The sequence below is a fragment of the Drepanopeziza brunnea genome, assembly GCF_022702325.1.
Source record: "Drepanopeziza brunnea f. sp. 'multigermtubi' strain 214-2 chromosome Unknown ctg1, whole genome shotgun sequence".
Lineage (NCBI taxonomy): Eukaryota > Fungi > Ascomycota > Leotiomycetes > Helotiales > Drepanopezizaceae > Drepanopeziza > Drepanopeziza brunnea.
This window is the reverse complement of record NW_027094064.1, coordinates 3,991,346-4,009,506: the sequence shown is the minus strand read 5'-3', so window position 1 is coordinate 4,009,506 and position 18,161 is coordinate 3,991,346. Positions and strand designations below refer to the sequence as shown.

General features: G+C 49.5%; 6 protein-coding genes across 6 annotated transcripts; 3 read left to right on the top strand and 3 right to left on the bottom strand.

The window, feature by feature from the left end:
- Positions 1–51: 51 nt before the first annotated feature.
- Positions 52–2,092, bottom strand: L3040_000725 (uncharacterized protein; the record flags this gene model as incomplete). Its single annotated transcript, XM_007288173.2, has 3 exons — positions 52–864; positions 915–1,164; positions 1,215–2,092. The coding sequence occupies 3 exons, from the start codon at positions 2,090–2,092 to the stop codon at positions 52–54; spliced, it is 1,941 nt and encodes a 646-aa protein (XP_007288235.2).
- Positions 2,093–6,891: 4,799 nt separating this feature from the next.
- On the top strand, positions 6,892–8,530 carry L3040_000724 (uncharacterized protein; the record flags this gene model as incomplete). Its single annotated transcript, XM_007288174.2, has 3 exons — positions 6,892–7,637; positions 7,689–7,741; positions 7,791–8,530. The coding sequence occupies 3 exons, from the start codon at positions 6,892–6,894 to the stop codon at positions 8,528–8,530; spliced, it is 1,539 nt and encodes a 512-aa protein (XP_007288236.2).
- A 1,726-nt stretch (positions 8,531–10,256) lies between these two features.
- On the bottom strand, positions 10,257–11,241 carry L3040_000723 (uncharacterized protein; the record flags this gene model as incomplete). Its single annotated transcript, XM_007288175.2, has 2 exons — positions 10,257–10,761; positions 10,904–11,241. 2 exons carry the CDS (start codon positions 11,239–11,241, stop codon positions 10,257–10,259), a joined length of 843 nt encoding a protein of 280 aa, XP_007288237.2.
- Positions 11,242–11,669: 428 nt separating this feature from the next.
- L3040_000722 (uncharacterized protein) lies at positions 11,670–12,734 on the top strand (the record flags this gene model as incomplete). Its single annotated transcript, XM_007288176.2, has 1 exon — positions 11,670–12,734. The coding sequence occupies one exon, from the start codon at positions 11,670–11,672 to the stop codon at positions 12,732–12,734; it is 1,065 nt and encodes a 354-aa protein (XP_007288238.1).
- A 466-nt stretch (positions 12,735–13,200) lies between these two features.
- L3040_000721 (uncharacterized protein) lies at positions 13,201–15,549 on the bottom strand (the record flags this gene model as incomplete). Its single annotated transcript, XM_007288177.1, has 3 exons — positions 13,201–14,949; positions 15,002–15,117; positions 15,414–15,549. The coding sequence occupies 3 exons, from the start codon at positions 15,547–15,549 to the stop codon at positions 13,201–13,203; spliced, it is 2,001 nt and encodes a 666-aa protein (XP_007288239.1).
- Positions 15,550–16,403: 854 nt separating this feature from the next.
- Positions 16,404–18,089, top strand: L3040_000720 (uncharacterized protein; the record flags this gene model as incomplete). Its single annotated transcript, XM_007288178.1, has 4 exons — positions 16,404–16,656; positions 16,710–16,750; positions 16,798–17,827; positions 17,878–18,089. The coding sequence occupies 4 exons, from the start codon at positions 16,404–16,406 to the stop codon at positions 18,087–18,089; spliced, it is 1,536 nt and encodes a 511-aa protein (XP_007288240.1).
- Positions 18,090–18,161: the final 72 nt, after the last annotated feature.

Below are 18,161 nucleotides of genomic sequence, written 5' to 3'. Positions count from 1 at the left end.
GAGCACGGTAACGGGCCATCCAGTCCCGAGATGCCCTTGTGGATCTCTCCATCACGAGCGTCCCGTTACCGCGTTCGTAGCCAGAATCTCTATGCGCCTGGTGTAAAGTCGCATCATATGGCACATTGGATCACCCCACAGCACGCCTCGGAGAAGCTCATCCGTGACAATTTGCGCTGCAACACCTTCATACGTCCTCTCAAGGACTGGCCTCTTCTTGCTCGTCCTCTCTTCATACTTTTCGACGCTTCTCAGCAACACGATCCTTCCTGCATTGCTCATTAAGGCTTCGGGTATTGGCCAATACGGAACGATCTCCAGATTCGGGAGAGTGTTCAACTTTGTGTGTGTGGGTCGCCATTTGTTGAGCGTGAAGGCGCTCGAGGACTGCTTGAGATTCTGCACGAGCGGTTGCAATTTCTGGGGTGTGATGGCGCAAGATTGGCCGGGTGCTGGAGAGGAGTAGAGATTCAGTAGGGAGCACACATAGGCTTTGTCTGCTCGGGCGACTGGGTCTCCTTCATTGACGAAGGAGAGGAACAGAGACTCTCGAAGGGCTGGATCGGAGGGCGTGGAAAGCGGTAAGAGGGAGACTGGAGGAGCACCAAAGGTTACACAGTGAACCTGTTTGAAGCACCCTGTGAGTATATTGAGTTCTGACTCGGCTTCGGGGGCCGTCGCGAGCATGTGTGAGTACAGAAGAGCGGCAACTGCTCCACCCGCCGAATGGCCGGTGATCATGAGCGAGCATCTTGATCTCCCGGGGTCTTCCTCGAGAAGATGTCGAAGTCTTGCGGCCACCGGTTTGATCATCTTCTTCGCGACTGTGAGAAAACCTGCATGGCAAAGATTACCGGGATCGTCCTAAATTCTGCTCAGCTGTGGAACGTACGCGACAGGAGACCAAGACCCACAAGGAATTCCTCTGGCGATGCAGGGGCTGAGTTCATGTTGACAGCCCAGTCCATGAAACTCTGCGTCCCTCTGATGGCAAAGATAATCGTTCTCATATCGTCCATGGGAATAGACTTGATGACCACAGCCTTGGTCCCCAGCCTCCAGTCTGCATCCAAATGTACCTCCTTCTCTTGGCCCGTCGGCTTTTTGTAGACCTGTTCGGAATATTGGGCAGCCAGGCAGAGTAGTGAAAAGGTGGGGATGTACCTATATTCATCAGAGCAGTTCAGTTCCCGAGGAAGATGGAAAAGTCTCACAGTTTCAAAGGAGGCAGATTTTGAGGGAGTCTCGAGTTCGCGTACAGGTACACTTTGGAAAAGTGATTCGCGCTAGCGAGTGGCGAAGAGACACAGTTGTTCACTATCCCCTTCGACTTCCCTTTCTCGAGTTCGTGGTCCGCATATTCAGTCTCGTATTGTTGATGCTGCCACATTGGCTGGGGAGGAGAGAATACTGCCAGCTCTCTCTCGTCGCCGCGAAATCTTTCTTCATCAATAAGAGTGATTATATTATCGAACTCCGATGCTATCAAATCACAAAGTGCAGCTCCTTGGTTGAGATATTGCGTTCCGTGCATGTGTAATGAAGTTATGCCGTGCTGCAGAATGGGGCAGTCTGGCACATTCCTGGCCAGCAAGTTGCTTCTTGTAGCTAGATTGAGCTTGCTGGTATTCTCTACCAATACTGGTTGGTAGTGCGTGTGAACTGGGGCGGCTTGCCAGCCTTGGGCTTGGGCAGGAGATCCATTATCGCGACCGAGGGACGCTTGAGGAGGCCTTTGCTCAAGATATGTCCAGCTGGGCGGCAATGAATTCGCATATGCCCCTGGGTGGTTGAATTGCGCGCTATGGATAGGCTCTGGCTCTGGACGAGTGGATGTCGTCGTCGCCGTCGTCTTCTTCCTCCCGAAGATCGCCATCGCTTCGCCACTGAGGGCCGGCGGCCTCTGAAGTTCTGTGATTCCTTGCAAATCTCTCGAATCTCGAATCTCGGCCCGTCCAGCGGTCGTCAGATAATCTTCCTTCTCATCTCCGACTCCGAGTGCAACGCAAAACCCATGAGGTGTCGGCGGGTGTGGAATAGGATGCCTGATGTGTGGATTGCGGGGGACGATGCGACATCGTACAAGAGTCATCAATCTAGCGCGGGTCACCCGTGCCTCCACCGGTTTCTGTTTGCAGCAGCTGATTGGATAGTATACCATGCAAACCACAGTAGTTTCCTTCTCATACGCGAAGCTTGTACGGATTTACCTCAGAGGCTCCATCCATCATTTCTTATTCGCTTTCCGTAGCCTAGCTAAGCGAATGTTGATGTTATTGTTATTGTCAAAGCCTGCCTCTCTCTCTCTCTCGCTTGCCGAATTCTAGCCCCATGAACGATCATATTGGTGACGTTCACCACATTGCTGTTAATCTCGACTAATATATATTTCTAATCTTAAAAGGAGGGAAAGGGAGAAGATTTTTTTTAAAAAAAAATATATATTTTCACAGAAAAAAAAAAGAAAAAAAAAATACTTGCATTAGAATTAATAGGGCTATTACTAAAAAAGATACTAAAGAGACAGCTGCTTGCATCGGACCTAAAAGGTTATTATTAAAAATTGAAATTATAAGGTTCATAATATTAGGAAATCATTCTTCGAAGTTCCGATAAGGCTCCGTTGATGTTCGGATTGATCTTTAGCCTTTTAAATTCTTAAACTCTAAAGGATTTTCAAGGAAATATAGCTTATTATTGGAATCGCTCAAGCAAGTGATTGTTAGATATGTATATACATAATTGAAAATCGGTTCAGGTTCAGTTCTATACACTCTTAAGGATTGTTTCGTAGTCAATAAGAAGTTGCGGGAGGCGTTTGAAAAAGAGAACTAGCAAGAAGTCAACCCTTTTATTTCAAGCGCACAAAGAACGAGAAAGGTGGATGGATGTAAAGGAAGCAATGATAAAAAAAAAAACGAGGGTGACGTTGATGACGAGGTTTCCGGATACGCAGCTCCTTTTTAGTTTAGATCTCATTCACACCTCATATAAGGACCTTTGGCTCTACGATAATTGAGCAACTGATCACGTGGGCAAAGATTTCTTGAAGTTTACTATGTATACAGCTAGAGAGGATCTCCCTCTTATGAGTACTTTGGGTGGTCCAATTCGTCGCTTCGATATTGGAACCTGTGTGATTAAATCACTTAAAACTAATGGTATTATAAGAGTACTTAAGTGTTAGAATGCACTTTACATGCCTCAATCACCCATCAATAACCCCGGTCCGGCCTTGATACCAGTCGCTCTGCGACTCGCACAGCTACGCTATAAGCTGGCTGCAGCAGTCTGTACCTGCTTGACTTTCTTTTGTGGTTTTCCTTTGGCGAGAGGTTTCCTCTCACTGTGATCCATCTTATCCGTAAGGGGAGGGCGCAGACGATATTAGCTCTCGCTGCAGCACTTTGAATTACTCTCTAGGGCCGTCTTGTATGTAACTCCTTAGCTTAGCACGTCGCCGTACCCTATGGGAGGTCCCAGGGCGGCCTGCTACCCGCCCGACGTTAATAAATACAATAACAACAACATCATCATCACCAATCAATATTTATTCTAGCTACAAAGTGAGCAAAATTAGCGGTTACCAGAAAGGAAAAAAGCTGTTTACCTCTGTTGACAAGGAGATTTGCAAAGTGTATGCCAAGCTTTTTATCGTTGAGGATAAGAAAACTTTACGCACCTTCTTTTTTCGTCACCGACCAATACGCTTTGCCTGTTGCAATCAAGCAGGTTGACCGCAACCAACTTAACTGCAGCTATTAAAGCAACAATTACGCCCAACTACCACGCCTTTTTCACTCGTTCCTTCGACATCAGCTTGGATTTCGAGCGATTTTAAGACCTTAAAGCGGTGCCTAGAAAGGGCTGGTACAGCACGGAATGAGTTTATGAGCAAAAGGTAGTAATCGTACCCCTGGTCGGAGTACAATTCAGAGGCAGGAATGCGGTTCCTAGTACTCTTCAGTAATACAGTCAAATTTTTCGTGATTTTTCTTCCATACGCGATTAATCAACCACATCATGATTGAATTCGATGCCGAAACGGAGAAGAGAATCGCTGAAGCTATAGCTTTCAGAAAACCCAATCCTTATATCAAACCGAGCACGATTGCCGCTATATTTATCGTTCCTCCTTCGTCAATTCAACGCGCGATTCAATGGCCGAAAACTACAAAACACAAAAGGAGGTTGTAGCAATGCTTTGTGGAGTGCACAAATCGCAGGCTTGCGTGAATATATATCCTTTTTGATATATATCGGCTACCAAACAACGAAGTCTAATATTCGCGGCGCAGCACACTCGGCCCTCTCGTACTTAAGAAGCGGCAGACGCCTTGATACGCACTGGGCTGGCAGATGGCTTGCAAGAAATAAAGAACAGTATAAAACGATACGTGCGAAAACGCTAGCATAAGAGCTTGAGCCGAACTGATTGGTCAATGGAATAGCGATCATGATTTTTCAAAAGATTACATGTCTGTATTTGTAGTTGCTTAATTATTTAATTGTTTACTTGATTAAAAGTGATTTGAACTGCGCGGACGAAGTTGATATACGAATATAATCGCGTTTTGAAATTCTATTAACTCTTACTTTTTTATTTTTATTTTCAAAGTAGGTCTGTCGCTAAGAATAATATTATAATTTATCATTGATTTTTCCATTAAAAATTGGAATCGATACATGCATTGTAAAAAAAGTCACGAAGAAGCTGGCAGTATCATTGAAAAATGACCGTGTTACTAAAGAGTACTAGGAACCGCATTCCTGCCTCTGACTTGTACTTCGACCAGGGGTACGATTATATCAATTGAAGGGTTTCCTCTCCTAGAACTCGTATCTATTACATTCGGTAGTCAAATTGAATGAACCGTGGGCTTGGAGGTGGCTTTTACTTTAATACTTTAACTTAATCAAGAAAAGTATATTAGTTTAAGTATAATTAGGTACTGCCGAGAGCTCTTTAAGGCCTCGACAAAGGGGTGTGTTACTAGGTACCGGTATAGTAGAAGGAGAGCAGCACTGCCAGCCTTAGCAGCGCACCGACTTGGCCTTGGCACTGATTCCTATTACAACCTCGTCCCAATTCCAAGTTCTAAAATGATAAGTCAATCAATCACAACCACATCATCAGAGCTGGTTCCACCTATGACATAGTATTATCACCAGATAAGTCCTATCAACTATAAGTAGTATTTTATATCAGGTGTTACAAAAGTGCAAGAAGATGACCAAGGTTATAAGTATTAGCCTTTGTGGGAGTGCTGGACTGGGCAATGGAGGGATCGGAGCTAAGGGCACGTTCAGTGGCCCGTTCACCCTTGGCACCACTACTACTACCGGCACTTCCCACTCATCTAGAATAGCTTCCTCTCCTTAGACTTAACAACACCACGACCACGAATGCAACACTTGCTATTCGTATCGAGTCTCAACCTGTGTACACACCCCTTATGTGATACCAACAGTCTTAAAGCTATACGCTGCATCTTTAAGTATTGATATAGCTATTGCTATATTTATTACTTTCGCCTAGATCACAAAGCAGCTAAGGATATTAAAGTTCCTTATTGTAGTGTACACTGACTCCCACTCCTTGTGTAAGTGTATAGTAAAGCTAAGGACTACTAAGAGGAAAATCCTTATGATCGATATTATAGCTATTCGCGAGTCATACGAGAGGCGTCAGCTTTCTCAGGTACGCTGGATTCAAGGAAAATCTAATCCCGCCAACGCAATAACCAAAGTCGATGCCAACGCCTCCTTACAAGAGCTCGTTTCGACCAATAGATTAAAGGTTCAAGTGGATGGATAGATTGAAAGGCCTTTGTAATATAAAAGGGAGTGATTTTCCTTTGTTTCTTTTCTACCGCACCTTCCCCTTTTGGTCGATATGGTACTTGGCAATGGCTACTGCCAAAAAAGAGAGTTGCCAATACCGGCACATCAATATCGATCTGACGTAGTTAAGGGAAACAGCAGGCTCGGTTGTTTCGGATTCAAAATAAGCAGGCTTCGCTTAGCGTGGCATACCCTCAGGGGGCCCCAACTTCCTTGTAAATAATCCTATACAGCTAGTCTACGTCATTCCTTTTGATCGTACAGAAGGGATCGACTTCCCTGAACCTTAAAGAGCAGACAGAAATCAAAATGCCCCTTTTACCGAAAGTTTTGCAATTGCAAGAAGCTAGGTGCGCTGCACGGCAAGAATGAACGTTCGCTACCGGCGATCCAACACTATGCGATCTCGTATGTTATATGTATAATTGACGTAGCTCTTTAGCGTCCATAGGTTTATATTCGTAGATGATCTGAATCGAAATCATCTAGAAGTATAAAGTATCGGTGTGTATACGTGTGATATGGTTTCTTGCGGTTATGTATAAGCTTCTTATGGCGCAAACTCATCACTTTTACACTAATTGAGTAAGTATCGATAGAATCTCAATTCATCATGTCGAGCTTAGCTTCTTTGTGATTAACGGCTAAGTCAATCAATCACTTACTAATGTTAGATCGCTAGTAGCGAAAGTTCTTATTTACTAGCGAGCAACGCACGTAGTTTCTTGCAATTGCAAAACTGTCGGTCAAAATGGTATCTGATTTCTGTCTGCTCTTTAAGGTTCAGGGAAGTCGATCCCTTCTGTACGATCAAAAGGAATGACGTAGACTAGCTATATAGTATTATTTACAAGGAAGTTGGGGCCCCTTGAGGGTATGCCACGCTAGGCGAAGCCTGCTGCTCATTCCCTATCCGAGCCAACCGAGCCTCTCAATATCCTTCCCGCCGAGTCAGCCGAATCGTGTCGGTATTAAAGTACCGACACACTGGTTACCTTCGATCTCTCCTGTGAAACATCGGTCCCCTACTCTGTACATCTTGTAGCCATGCTTGCTCCCCACGTTCTTTCCATTGCTGCGTGTTTGCTCCTTACGCTCCCAGGTGTTCACAGCCAGAGCTCGAACACGACAAACTCATCAGATGCAACGACAATCTATCTCCAGGGAGGCACGATTGTGACCTACAACCCGGCAACTTCCTCCATTGACATCCTCAGGAATTCATCGATTCTCATCGCGGATGGCGAGATTTTGTCTGTGGGCGAAACTCCGTCTCCAGATGTCCTCGCTTCCGCCGAGATCGTCAACGTCGTCGGCAAGATCATCTCACCTGGGTTCATCGATACCCATCGTCATGATTGGCAGACCGCATACAAGACCATGGCGTCCAATACATCGCTCGTGGAGTACTTCCAGCGATACGGGGAGTTCTCTCCTACAGCCTTGAGCTTCACAGCTGAAGATGTGTACATCAACCAGCTGTACGGACTGTACGAGGCGTTGAATTCAGGTACCACCACAACGCTGGATCACGCCAGTCACACTTGGTCCAAGGAAACCTCGAAAGCAGGACTGCAGGCGAGTGTTGACAGTGGTGCGAGAGTTCTCTGGACGTACGCGATTCATGAACTTGGGGATGCGTTCACAATCGACGAGCAATTCCAAGACCTGGAAGAGCTGGCGAACGATGCAGAGGGACTGTGGACAGGTACTGCTACAAATGTTGGACTTGCCTATGACCGAATTCCCTTTGGCCCTGCTGCTGAGGTACAGAGAGCTTTCAAACTTGCAAAGTAAGTACTGACTGACCCCCCGTCTACTGAGCACGTTTGCTGACAATGAAGTGATCTCAAACTCTCGGTGATTACGGCGCACCATGTCGGAGGACCATATGGCTGTAGGTAGTACTCCATCAGTATTGAAGAATGATGCTGACCTCTACACAGACGGCAGGGTGATCCAGGTCGCAGAGTCGTACTCTGTTCTAAACAGTACTGTCCCTATCGTTTTCTCACACTCTTCTTCCTTGACACAAGACGAAGCCGTTCTGCTTCGCAAATACGATCAATTCGTATCCATCACCCCCGAGTCCGAGCACCACTACGGACACGACCACCCCAACAGCTACCATATCCAAGACCAGTCTTCGCTCGGCGTGGACACCCATTTCACCTTCTCTTCGGACATCATCACCCAAGCTCGACTCTGGCTGCAAGCAACCCGCCTTCGCCTGTACCGCAAATCCCTCGAAGCCTTCAAGGCACCACTCAACAACCCGATGAGCCACAACCAAGCCTTCATCCTCGCCACCTACAACGGCGCAAGATCGCTGCGACGGGAAGATATCGGCATCATCGCGCCCGGCGCGAAAGCCGACATCGTGGTCATCGACGGGGAGTCCCCCAACATGCTCGGATGGAAGGACCCCGTCGGCGCCCTCATCCTGCACTCGAACGTGGGTGACATTGAGCACGTCATCGTCGACGGGAAGTTCAAGAAGCGGGACGGCAAGCTGCTCGTTGATTTCGAAGCGACGAAGGAGAGATTCATGGCCAGCGTGCAAAAGATCCAGTCCTTCATCCAGGACAGGGACTGGCCCGTCCTGGAAGGGGAATATTCGGAGGGTATCCTGTATGGAATGACGGATACTGTGGATGTCCTGAGAGGAGACGGAAATGGATACTAGGCTCTTGAGTATCTAGGGTTAGTAAATAGTCATATCGGAGGGATCTGAAATCCCTATATGGCTGAGGCGATCAGGCTTGACAGGTACAGCACGTGACTTCCCTTGCACGAGAGAACAGTTGTTGAGAATAGTTTACACATTCATATAAAGTCGCGTGACTAGCGCTTTTCTTGAAAGCGATCTACTCGTGCTGCCAGCTCTGTCCCCTTGTCTGTGAAAATAATCCAAAGCAAGAGTCAGTGGGTCACTAGCCATTTCAAAAGGCGGAATCTTAATATTTGGCTATCGAGATAATGGGGTCGGTTAGATACATATATTTATGAAGCAGCTGAGAAAACCAGTATGTCAAAGAAATGAATAAAAAGTCGTGGAAATGAATTGACCATTGCAAAAAGTGAGCGACACACTACTCCAGCCTGGGTAGTGAGACTGAGGAGGTAGAAATGGATTAGGGAATTAACTGCCCTCCGGCGGAAACACGTTTGTTGGCACCTCCGAAGGATTAAAATCCCCCCCAAAAAACAAAAACTTATTTCTCGCGACACCTGAGTGATTCGAACACTCGCTCCCGAAGGAAATGGCTGTCAGCTAATTTAGCAGGCCATCGCGTTAACCACTCCGCCAAACTGTGGAATGTTAGTGACGAACCCAGATAAGGTAGATGTGTCTACTTACGTGCCAGGTTTCTGTTGATTGATGACTTCCAGCCGAACTATCGATTTAAATTCTCAATAGTGGGATTTTGACGGCTCCAGACTAGGTCGGGCTTGAGCTTGAGCTTGCCGTATCTTTTACACGTGACCATGCCTCCATACACCGTATCGGACGTTTGATTTGGAGAGCAACAATTGTATGTAATCTGGATTTGTTAAGGAGTTTTGCTATCGGTCTATGTACTTGATTGTAGAACTCGATGGATATGAGAATCGATGCTTGCTTTTTCCCCTTCCATATACGAACGAAATATCATCGAAGATATCTGGGCATTGTACCAGGCCCTCGCTACGCTACGCTGCGCTCTCTCTTTCTCGAGAACTTTATTGACCATCCTCTGCAACTATTAGGTACATCCCCAGTCCACGACCGGACCATCTCGAAGAAGTAACAATACACGGGCTACCTCACCTTCCGCTCAATTGGTCTTTATAATTTGTTCGTCTGTGGAATTTCGAGGTATATATATAGGTACTCGATATGGACGGTCCTCTGCCGCCTCGCAACTCGGACCACTCGCTCAGATAAAGTATTCATAGTCCACAAGCCATTTCATTTGCCCATGCCACCTCAACTTTTGCGAGTACTTTGAGTGCCGGTGGTATCGCAACTGCCGCTTTTTGGCGGCTTACTTACCTAGGTGTAGGTAATAGGTACACGTGGTCTGCAAAAGTGCCCGCAGTTTCAAAGTTTCAGAGTGTCGCACAGAGTAATAGTCCGATTACCCAGTATTCTCGAGACGACACTCTCTTTGCGTCGGAAATACCTTATGGACTGAGGAACGTTGGGTTGGATTAATCCGTTACCCGACACGTTTTGTTGCACATGGCACCTTTATCCTAGAATATTTGGGACATACGTAGAAGGGGGCTGAGTGTCATGTTGTTGCATAAGGAAATGAATGTCCTCTCTACGGGAGCTATTTTGCATCACTCGCTCGACATGAGGTCTCAAGGTCAAACATAACTCCTGATGAATTGCATTTGCTGTGTTGGCAATTTCGTGGTACTAGCTATCCCATCCCGACGTGCCGTGTCGAATCCGCTGTTGTCTCTACCTTCACGCAATGATCCGCCTTCTTCTCCTTCCCACGACCTTCGGCCCCAACAACATTCTGGCCGCCTGACTTCTCCGTCTTTCCCTTCCTCTTCCTCCAGAACACCATTCCCACAACGAAAAGCGCCCCGAGCAACAAGAACGCCGTTGCAGCTCCAATACCAATGCCGATCTTGGCACCTTTCTCCAATCCAGATCCTCCACTGCTTGACTGGGCAATATCCGTACTAGATAATGAGGTACTCAAAGTGACGGAAGAGGTAGCGGTAGGCGTAGGCCTGGCGAATAAGATCCCGTTCACCTGGATCCCCCACACGGAAGTCTCAGCCGATACCGAAGAGCTGGTCGTCGTCCACGTGCCGGATGCATCTGTTTGCATGTACGTGACCACCTGAGTTGAGAGCGGAGAATTGCACTGGAAGGGACTTGGTGCTTCGCTCCAGTCTATGAAGTTGTATGCACTACAGAATCGTGAGTGAGTGTTGGATCCGATGTGAGAGTGGAAAGTAGGAAGTGAAAGCGAAAGTGAAAGCGAAAGTGAAAGCGAAAGTGAAAGCGAAAGTGAAAGCGAAAGGGAAAGTGAACGGAGGCGAGGGTACTTACGAAGGACAACATCCGACCCTCGTGCTACTCTCATCCAGCACGCTCATGGCTACGGTCTTGTAGGCCTGTGGACACACCATCTTGTACCCACCTATCGCTGTGCTCGTCGTCAAGCCTGGGTCGGTGTCTTGCTCCCACCATCTGGTCGCTTCGGGTGGTAAACATGCTGGACCGGAATTCTGGGCTCCGTAGCTGGGATCGAAGGCGAAGAGCTGGTCGGCCGAGTTGATGAAGAGAGATGAGCAGCTTGCTTGAGAAGGGTAGGCGGTGCTGAGCGGGAGGTACGTAGTCGTGACGCCCGAGCGTGTGATCAGCAGAGGAGAGAGCGACATCTCCATCTCATGTGCTCACCCAATCCATACGGACATGCGTGCGAAATGATAACGAGAGTGACAGTGAGAAGTGAGAAGGGGGAAAAAACGAAAGCGACGAAGTTTGATTAGAGCCTTGTCCGGCCTAGTATTACAAGTTGATGCACATCCACATTGGATTGCTTCAGCCACTTGGTATTTTTTGTTATTTTTTTTTTAAATTTTTTTTCTTATAATTTGTTCTGATGTTGTGACCAGCCTTCGGTAGAATCGCTAGCGCTCCCCGAGCACAGGGGTTCTCGAAAAAGTGACTTGACTTGACTTGACTTGACCCGACCGAGGTTGATCATCGAAATCAACATCAACACTCACGCGCCTAGATGTCTCTACCGTGACCCTTCGCCCAAAGACACCCAGCAAGCAAATAAATAACGCAGCCGCACATCGTCGCCAAGATGTCAAAGACCACTCTCGCGATCATAGCTGCCGTCAGCGCTGCAACAGGAGCAGGCGTAACAGCAGCCATGTACTCAACGCGCTCAGAGAAGAAGCTCCAAGCCGTGGCATCCTCAACCTCCCTTTCCACCACCTCGAATACAAACTCTGCACCTGTGCCTACACCAGGCAGTATTCCTATCTCGCGGTCCTCTGCGATTCCCCCCGTCGATCCCGCAGGCCTCTTCCAATACGGCTTCCCTGGCCCAGTCGCCGACCTCGCAACCCGTAACGCCCTGGTCTCCTCCTTCGACCGACGCCTTCGTAATCCCTCCTGGGTCGCCGAGCACATAACCCCCGCCTCCCTCGCGGTCTCCGAGGGCGACCGCAAGCAATCCGTCTTCCTCGAAGACCCCTCCGTGCCAGAGAAGTTCCGCGGCAAGCTCAAAGACTACTTCCGCTCCGGGTACGACCGGGGCCACCAGGTGCCCGCCGCCGATGCAAAATGGAGCCAGGATGCGATGAACGACACGTTCTACCTGAGTAACATGTGTCCGCAGGTGGGCGAGGGCTTCAACCGGGACTACTGGGCGCACTTTGAGGATTTCTGCCGGCGGCTCACGACGCGCTACCCGTCCGTCAGGATCGTGACGGGGCCGCTGTACCTCCCGAAGAGGGATCCGGCGGATGGGAAGTGGCGCGTCTCGTACGAGGTCATCGGTAACCCGCCCAACATCGCCGTACCGACGCACTTCTACAAGGTCATCTTCGCGGAGGACGGAACCACGACGGGGCCGGTGGCTGTGGGCGCTTTCGTGCTGCCGAATGCGAAGATCCCGAACGAGAAGCCGATTACGGACTTCGAGGTGCCGGTCGAGGCCGTCGAGAGGGCGAGCGGGCTGGAGTTTGCGAGCCTGCTGCCTGTGGCGAGAAGGAAGAGGCTGTGTGCTGATACGGTGTGCGCGTTAGTTATCAAGGAGTACGCGGATCGGCAAAAAGCATTTGGGAAGGGGCAGCAGCAGCAGCAGGGGGAGAGGAGGACCAGTCCTAGGAATTTATCAGCGCCTGTGACTTCGAATCTGTGAACTTCTTTCAGATGGATTGGGAGGATTTGTGAGGTCTCGGTAGATGAGCACCTGGGCGATGTTGAGTTGGTGAGAGTTGGTGATTAGAAAGATGAAAGAGAGGAAGAGGGGCATTTGCACTGCATGATACCGGGCGTTTGCTTTCAGGCATTTATTGCATTGGCTGTAGTCTACTGTACTTGTCACCACTAGCATACATAATATGCGATACCACAATCGTGCCTCTAGCGTTTACCTATTAAAAATTCAGAGACCTGCACTGAGACTCGCACTCGATGGTTTCGATCAATCAAACAAGCGAAACGAAGCGAAGAAGTGACAACTCTCCCAGCATCGTCAACCTGGCCAGTAAGCTTCCTTTTTTTTTTTCTTTCTGCTAACGCCAAATGCCACCCACCCACTACTCTGTTATACAAATCTCATACACACGGCATGGCCAGTGCACAGGTGGCTGACTACTGACAGACTATCTAGCACGAGTGAACTTGCCCCTCCTCTGCTCCATTTGCAAACTCTCCTCCTGACTCGGCAGCGGCCCCCTTCTCCTCACCGATCCGGCACCACCAGCTTGCGCCTGCTCACTCCCCTGCCTACTACCGTTATCCTCGGGATACCCAGCACCGTTCCCTCCCATGCCTGGAATCTGGTACGGTGGCTGCGGCTGTATCTGTGGCTGCGACTGCTGCTGCTGTCCTATTCCCGGAGGCCCGAATCCATGAGGGAGGGGAAACCCAGGCGGGGGCGGCATGCCTGGAATCATCATGCCCGGGGGAGGGGGAGGCGGCACTTGTCCATGGACTGGCGGTGGGATCCCGGCTTTCTGCATCATTTCCGCTATGGCTGCGAAATCAGGTGGGTTCTGCATATCGAGTCTTGGAGGCAGGGGCGGCACTCCTCCATACGGGATCTGGGAAGGCGGCTGGAAATGATGCATAGACGGCGGTGGCGCATTGCCCATACCTGGGATGATTTGATTCTGTCCCGGCAGAGGCAGGCCGGGGATGCCCGGGGGAAGTTTGGATGGCATTTTCTGGTCGATGAGACCGTCTGTTTCGTCGTACATCTCCTGCTCTTCTTCTTCCTGGCGCTGGCGACGACCACCGCGGCGGTCCCAGGTTCCTTGAGCCTCGGCGGCGGACTCGCCAATGTGGTGTCTGTCATTGGAAATATCGGTATCTCCAGGGCGAGCACGGGTCCAGAATTTCGTGGTGCGGTCGTTGGAGCCTGTTGCGAGCAAGTGGCCGACGGGATGCCAGTCCATGGACCAGATGGGGTATTCGTGGGCGTGGCCGATTTTGTGCGCAGCGAAGATGGTTTGGGCTACTGCTGTCGAAGGATTTGCCGCGTCCCAGGGTGCGAGGGTGGGTACGGTGTCAGACGGCGTGTTGGGCTCATCGAGGAGGTAGTGGAAGATGGTGCCGTCACCACCGCCTGTGGAGAGCATGTTTGAATGGATAGGGTGCCATGTTAGGGTGGTTATTTCCTTCTCGTGGCCTTTCAAGAGGAGGATATCGCGCATCATGCGCAGGTCAAAGATGCGGGCTGTTTGGTCACGGGCGGAGGACGCCACGCAGTTGCCGCGGACGCTCTCGAAGAGCGTTTTGGTGATAGTGTTCTTGTGGCCGTGGAGCGTGGTTAGGCACCGGCTAGTACGAGGATCCCAAAGCTTCATCAGATGGTCTTTTGATCCCGAAACCAGTAAACCTTTGGTAGGGTGCCAGTCCACGCTCTTTACGTCCCAGCCATGCCCACCGTTGCCACTACCAGCGAGGAGTGCTTCCTCTGTCCCCAGGGCAAAGTCGAAGATCTTCAAGCTCGAATCGTCGGCAGCAGTAACGAATTTCGAGTCATTGGGACTGAAAGCCATATCTCGGATCGCATCGACATGCCCCTGAATGACTTTGACGTTGTTGAAATTCGGCTGCCAGTACTTGATCACTCCGTCGTGGTCGGCTGATATCAGCCAGTCGTTGTTGTGAGAATAACACAGGGCTCGGATGGCTACATCATGTGCTTGCATGATAGTCTCGAAGTTGAAACCGGTTCCATTCCACAACGTGAATTCGCCACTGCTGGATCCGGTCAGTAGTCTCCGGCCTTCTGGTGTCCAGCGGACGACATTGACCGGGTGTTTGTTCTTGTTCAGTGAGGTATGGAGATGACGGGCGGGTATAGAATCAGCTGGTTCGTTCACTCTCGCCAGCGGTGGTATCATCTAGCATAGTGAGTGGGGTGTCTGATATCTGATCTGGGGGAAGGGGACCTACATCAATGATATAACTGGCACTCGGTCTCTCCATCTCTCCTTGGTATCCGCCCTTGAATCTCGGTTGCCGATTCCGCATCCAGTGCACCATAGTAGAGCCATAATCAGTGATAGGTCCTTGACGAACGATATTAGCAATATTCTCCGTTGCATACTGACTGTTGCGAATGAATGGCTATAGAAGGAGGCTTATATCTTGATATCGTTGAGATCACGTGAAAGCGCAACCGGATTGGTCGGGCCCAAGATGTGGAATCAGAAGCATCAAGAAATCCCCTGGGATAGGAATTCGAGCAACTCGGCTGATCGATCGTCTCTGAGGCAGCTTTAGAATTTCATGTCCTTGGCACCCAAACTCAAGTCATCACCCTTGCGCGCCCAAACCGAAGTCCTCCATCACCAGTCCAACTTACTTCTGCCTCTTCCCCGAATAAACACTCCCTCATAGCCGCTACCTGCTCCAGCTCCAGCTCCTGCTCCAGCTCCTGCTCCTCCACCGCCGCCTCCTTGGCCTCCAAAGTCGCGCTCGCCGCGTGGTTCGTATGCCATGCTCACTACCGTGTCATTCTCGGTGCTTGCTCACAGTTAGATGAGGCTCTTGTTCGAGATGAGGTGACCAGCGCGGTATCGTGAGTAGTTGTGAGAGAGTGTGTACGACTTGGTCTTGAGCAAGTCACACGGGATGTGCTGTCGCGAAGGGTGAGTGGTGGTCCTTGGAAGTCAGTTGCGCTCTTCTTTGCTCTCTGCTCTTTGCTCTTTGCTCCGCGTCACGCTCCTGATATTCAAATGTGGGTCGCTTTCCACCTTCCGGAATATTGTTTTGCCTAGCCTAGCCCGGGACGATCCACTCTTGGATCTGGGATTCGGGATTTGGGATTTGTCCCGGAGTAACGTGACGAACGGTCTCTTGCTTTTCAACATCAACATTTTTGATGCCAAATGCAACTGGATGCTCTTCGTCGTCGATGCAATTGCGAGTATTCTTTATTTTCCTTTCTATCAAGTCTCTTGATCTATTCACTTCCCTTCCTTCTCTCCCGTCTGCTGTCCGAGTCAAGGTACCGACCTACCTACCTACTTACATCTACCTATACCTATCTACCTATCTACCTACCTATCTATCTATCTACCTACCGACCTACCTTACCTAACCGTTCCAACCAAGCCCCTAATCAAAAGCGTTTCATCATCCTTCTGGCTGGCATGCATTCGCCCCCGCCAGGTCCCGTCCCGCTTTTTGGGTGCTCGCATCTATTCAAGGATCCCTAAACTTATCCCAACATTCTCATGCGCAAGAATCTTTGCCGCCAGCTTCCCCTTCTTCTTCTTCATCCGCTTCCTCTTCTTTATTATTATTCACGTCCTTCTTCCCATTAATTAATTATTCATTCTGTAGGTTAACAATGGCAACCTCTATCCGCACGGCGACCGGCGCGGAGGTTCAAGCGTTGGCACCTGTTAATCGACATGCACATGCCAAGTTCAAGAGATCCTCCGCGCCGCAACCCCTCGCACCGCTGGCGCCAGTTCGATTGAAGAAGAAATACAGACATGTCGCAGCTGCACATTCAATTCCGAGAACCTCATGTCTCAGCCACGATTCCGAAGCTACTCCCAGTTTCTTGGGGTTTAGGAACTTAATGGTTATTGTCCTCAGTCAGCCGTCTGCCCCCAGCGTGAGCTTGGATAAGAAGCTGATATACAATTAGTTGTTGGGAATCTACGCTTGATGATTGAGAACTTCAAGAAGGTACGTGCTGCCCGAGGTTACAGGGGAGTGGAGCTGATGGGATGTAGTACGGAGTCTTGATATGTATACAATGCCACGATTACAGACGACAAGACCTGATTCTTGGAGCTGCATTATTCTTCATAATCCCATGCCATCTCTTTCTCGCTTACGTCGTCGAATTGGTTGCGGCCCAACAAGCTAGAAGATCGCTTCAAGGGGGAAAGAAGAGGCCTGGGACCGCTACACCTGGAGGAAGCTATGTTGCATCAGACGAGGAGAGGCTGAAGTTCCAATCGACCTGGAAGATGATTGCATGGATCCATGGAATCAATGCCTCCCTCTGCCTCCTCATAACCTCCGTCATCGTCTACTTCTTCATCCATCATCCCTTGATCGGGACATTGAGCGAAGTCCACGCCATTATCGTATGGCTAAAAACGGCTTCCTACGCTTTCACCAATCGAGATCTCCGACACGCATATCTGCACCCCTCGAAACGAGAAGAAGATGCTCTTCCAGAAATATACAATGGCTGTCCATACCCCCTCAATATCACCCTGAGTAACCTCACCTATTTCTGGTGGGCGCCAACTCTAGTCTACCAGCCAGTATATCCGCGTACAAAGAGAATCCGCTGGGTCTTCGTGGGCAAACGCATGGCCGAAGTATTCGGCCTCAACGCATTCATGTGGATAGCGTCTGCCCAATACGCCGCTCCCGTCCTGCGAAATTCCCTCGAGGAAATCGCCAATCTAAACCTTGTTTCCATCCTCGAGCGCCTTATGAAGCTCTCTACCATCAGTCTCGTGATCTGGCTCGCCGGCTTCTTCGCGCTCTTCCAATCCTTCCTCAACGCCTTGGCCGAAGTGATGAAATTTGGGGATAGAGAGTTCTATATGGATTGGTGGAATAGCCCGAGTGTAGGTGTGTACTGGCGGACGTGGAATAAGCCTGTGTACCAGTTCATGAAGCGGCATGTCTTCTCGCCATTGATTGGCAGGGGATGGACTACGGGCTCGGCGAGTTTTGCTGTGTTTTTGTTCTCGGCGGTGCTGCACGAATTACTTGTTGGGATTCCGACGCACAATATAATTGGTGGGTCCTTTGGTATTTCCAGGTAAAGATCCCCGCTAACGGTTCAGCAGGTGTTGCATTCATTGGTATGATGGCCCAATTGCCGCTTATTGCCATCACCGCACCGCTGGAGAAGATGAAGGGCATCAACGGACGGATCATTGGCAATTGTATTTTCTGGGTCTCTTTCACGCTCATCGGGCAGCCTTTAGCAGCGCTCCTCTATTTCTTTGCCTGGCAAGCCAAATATGGTTCCGTCAGCCCCAGCGCCATGAAAGCATAATTAGCTCCCCTTGGATATATATCACTTACATAGAAAATGATTGGCCACCTCTTTAGTTATATCAATCATTAT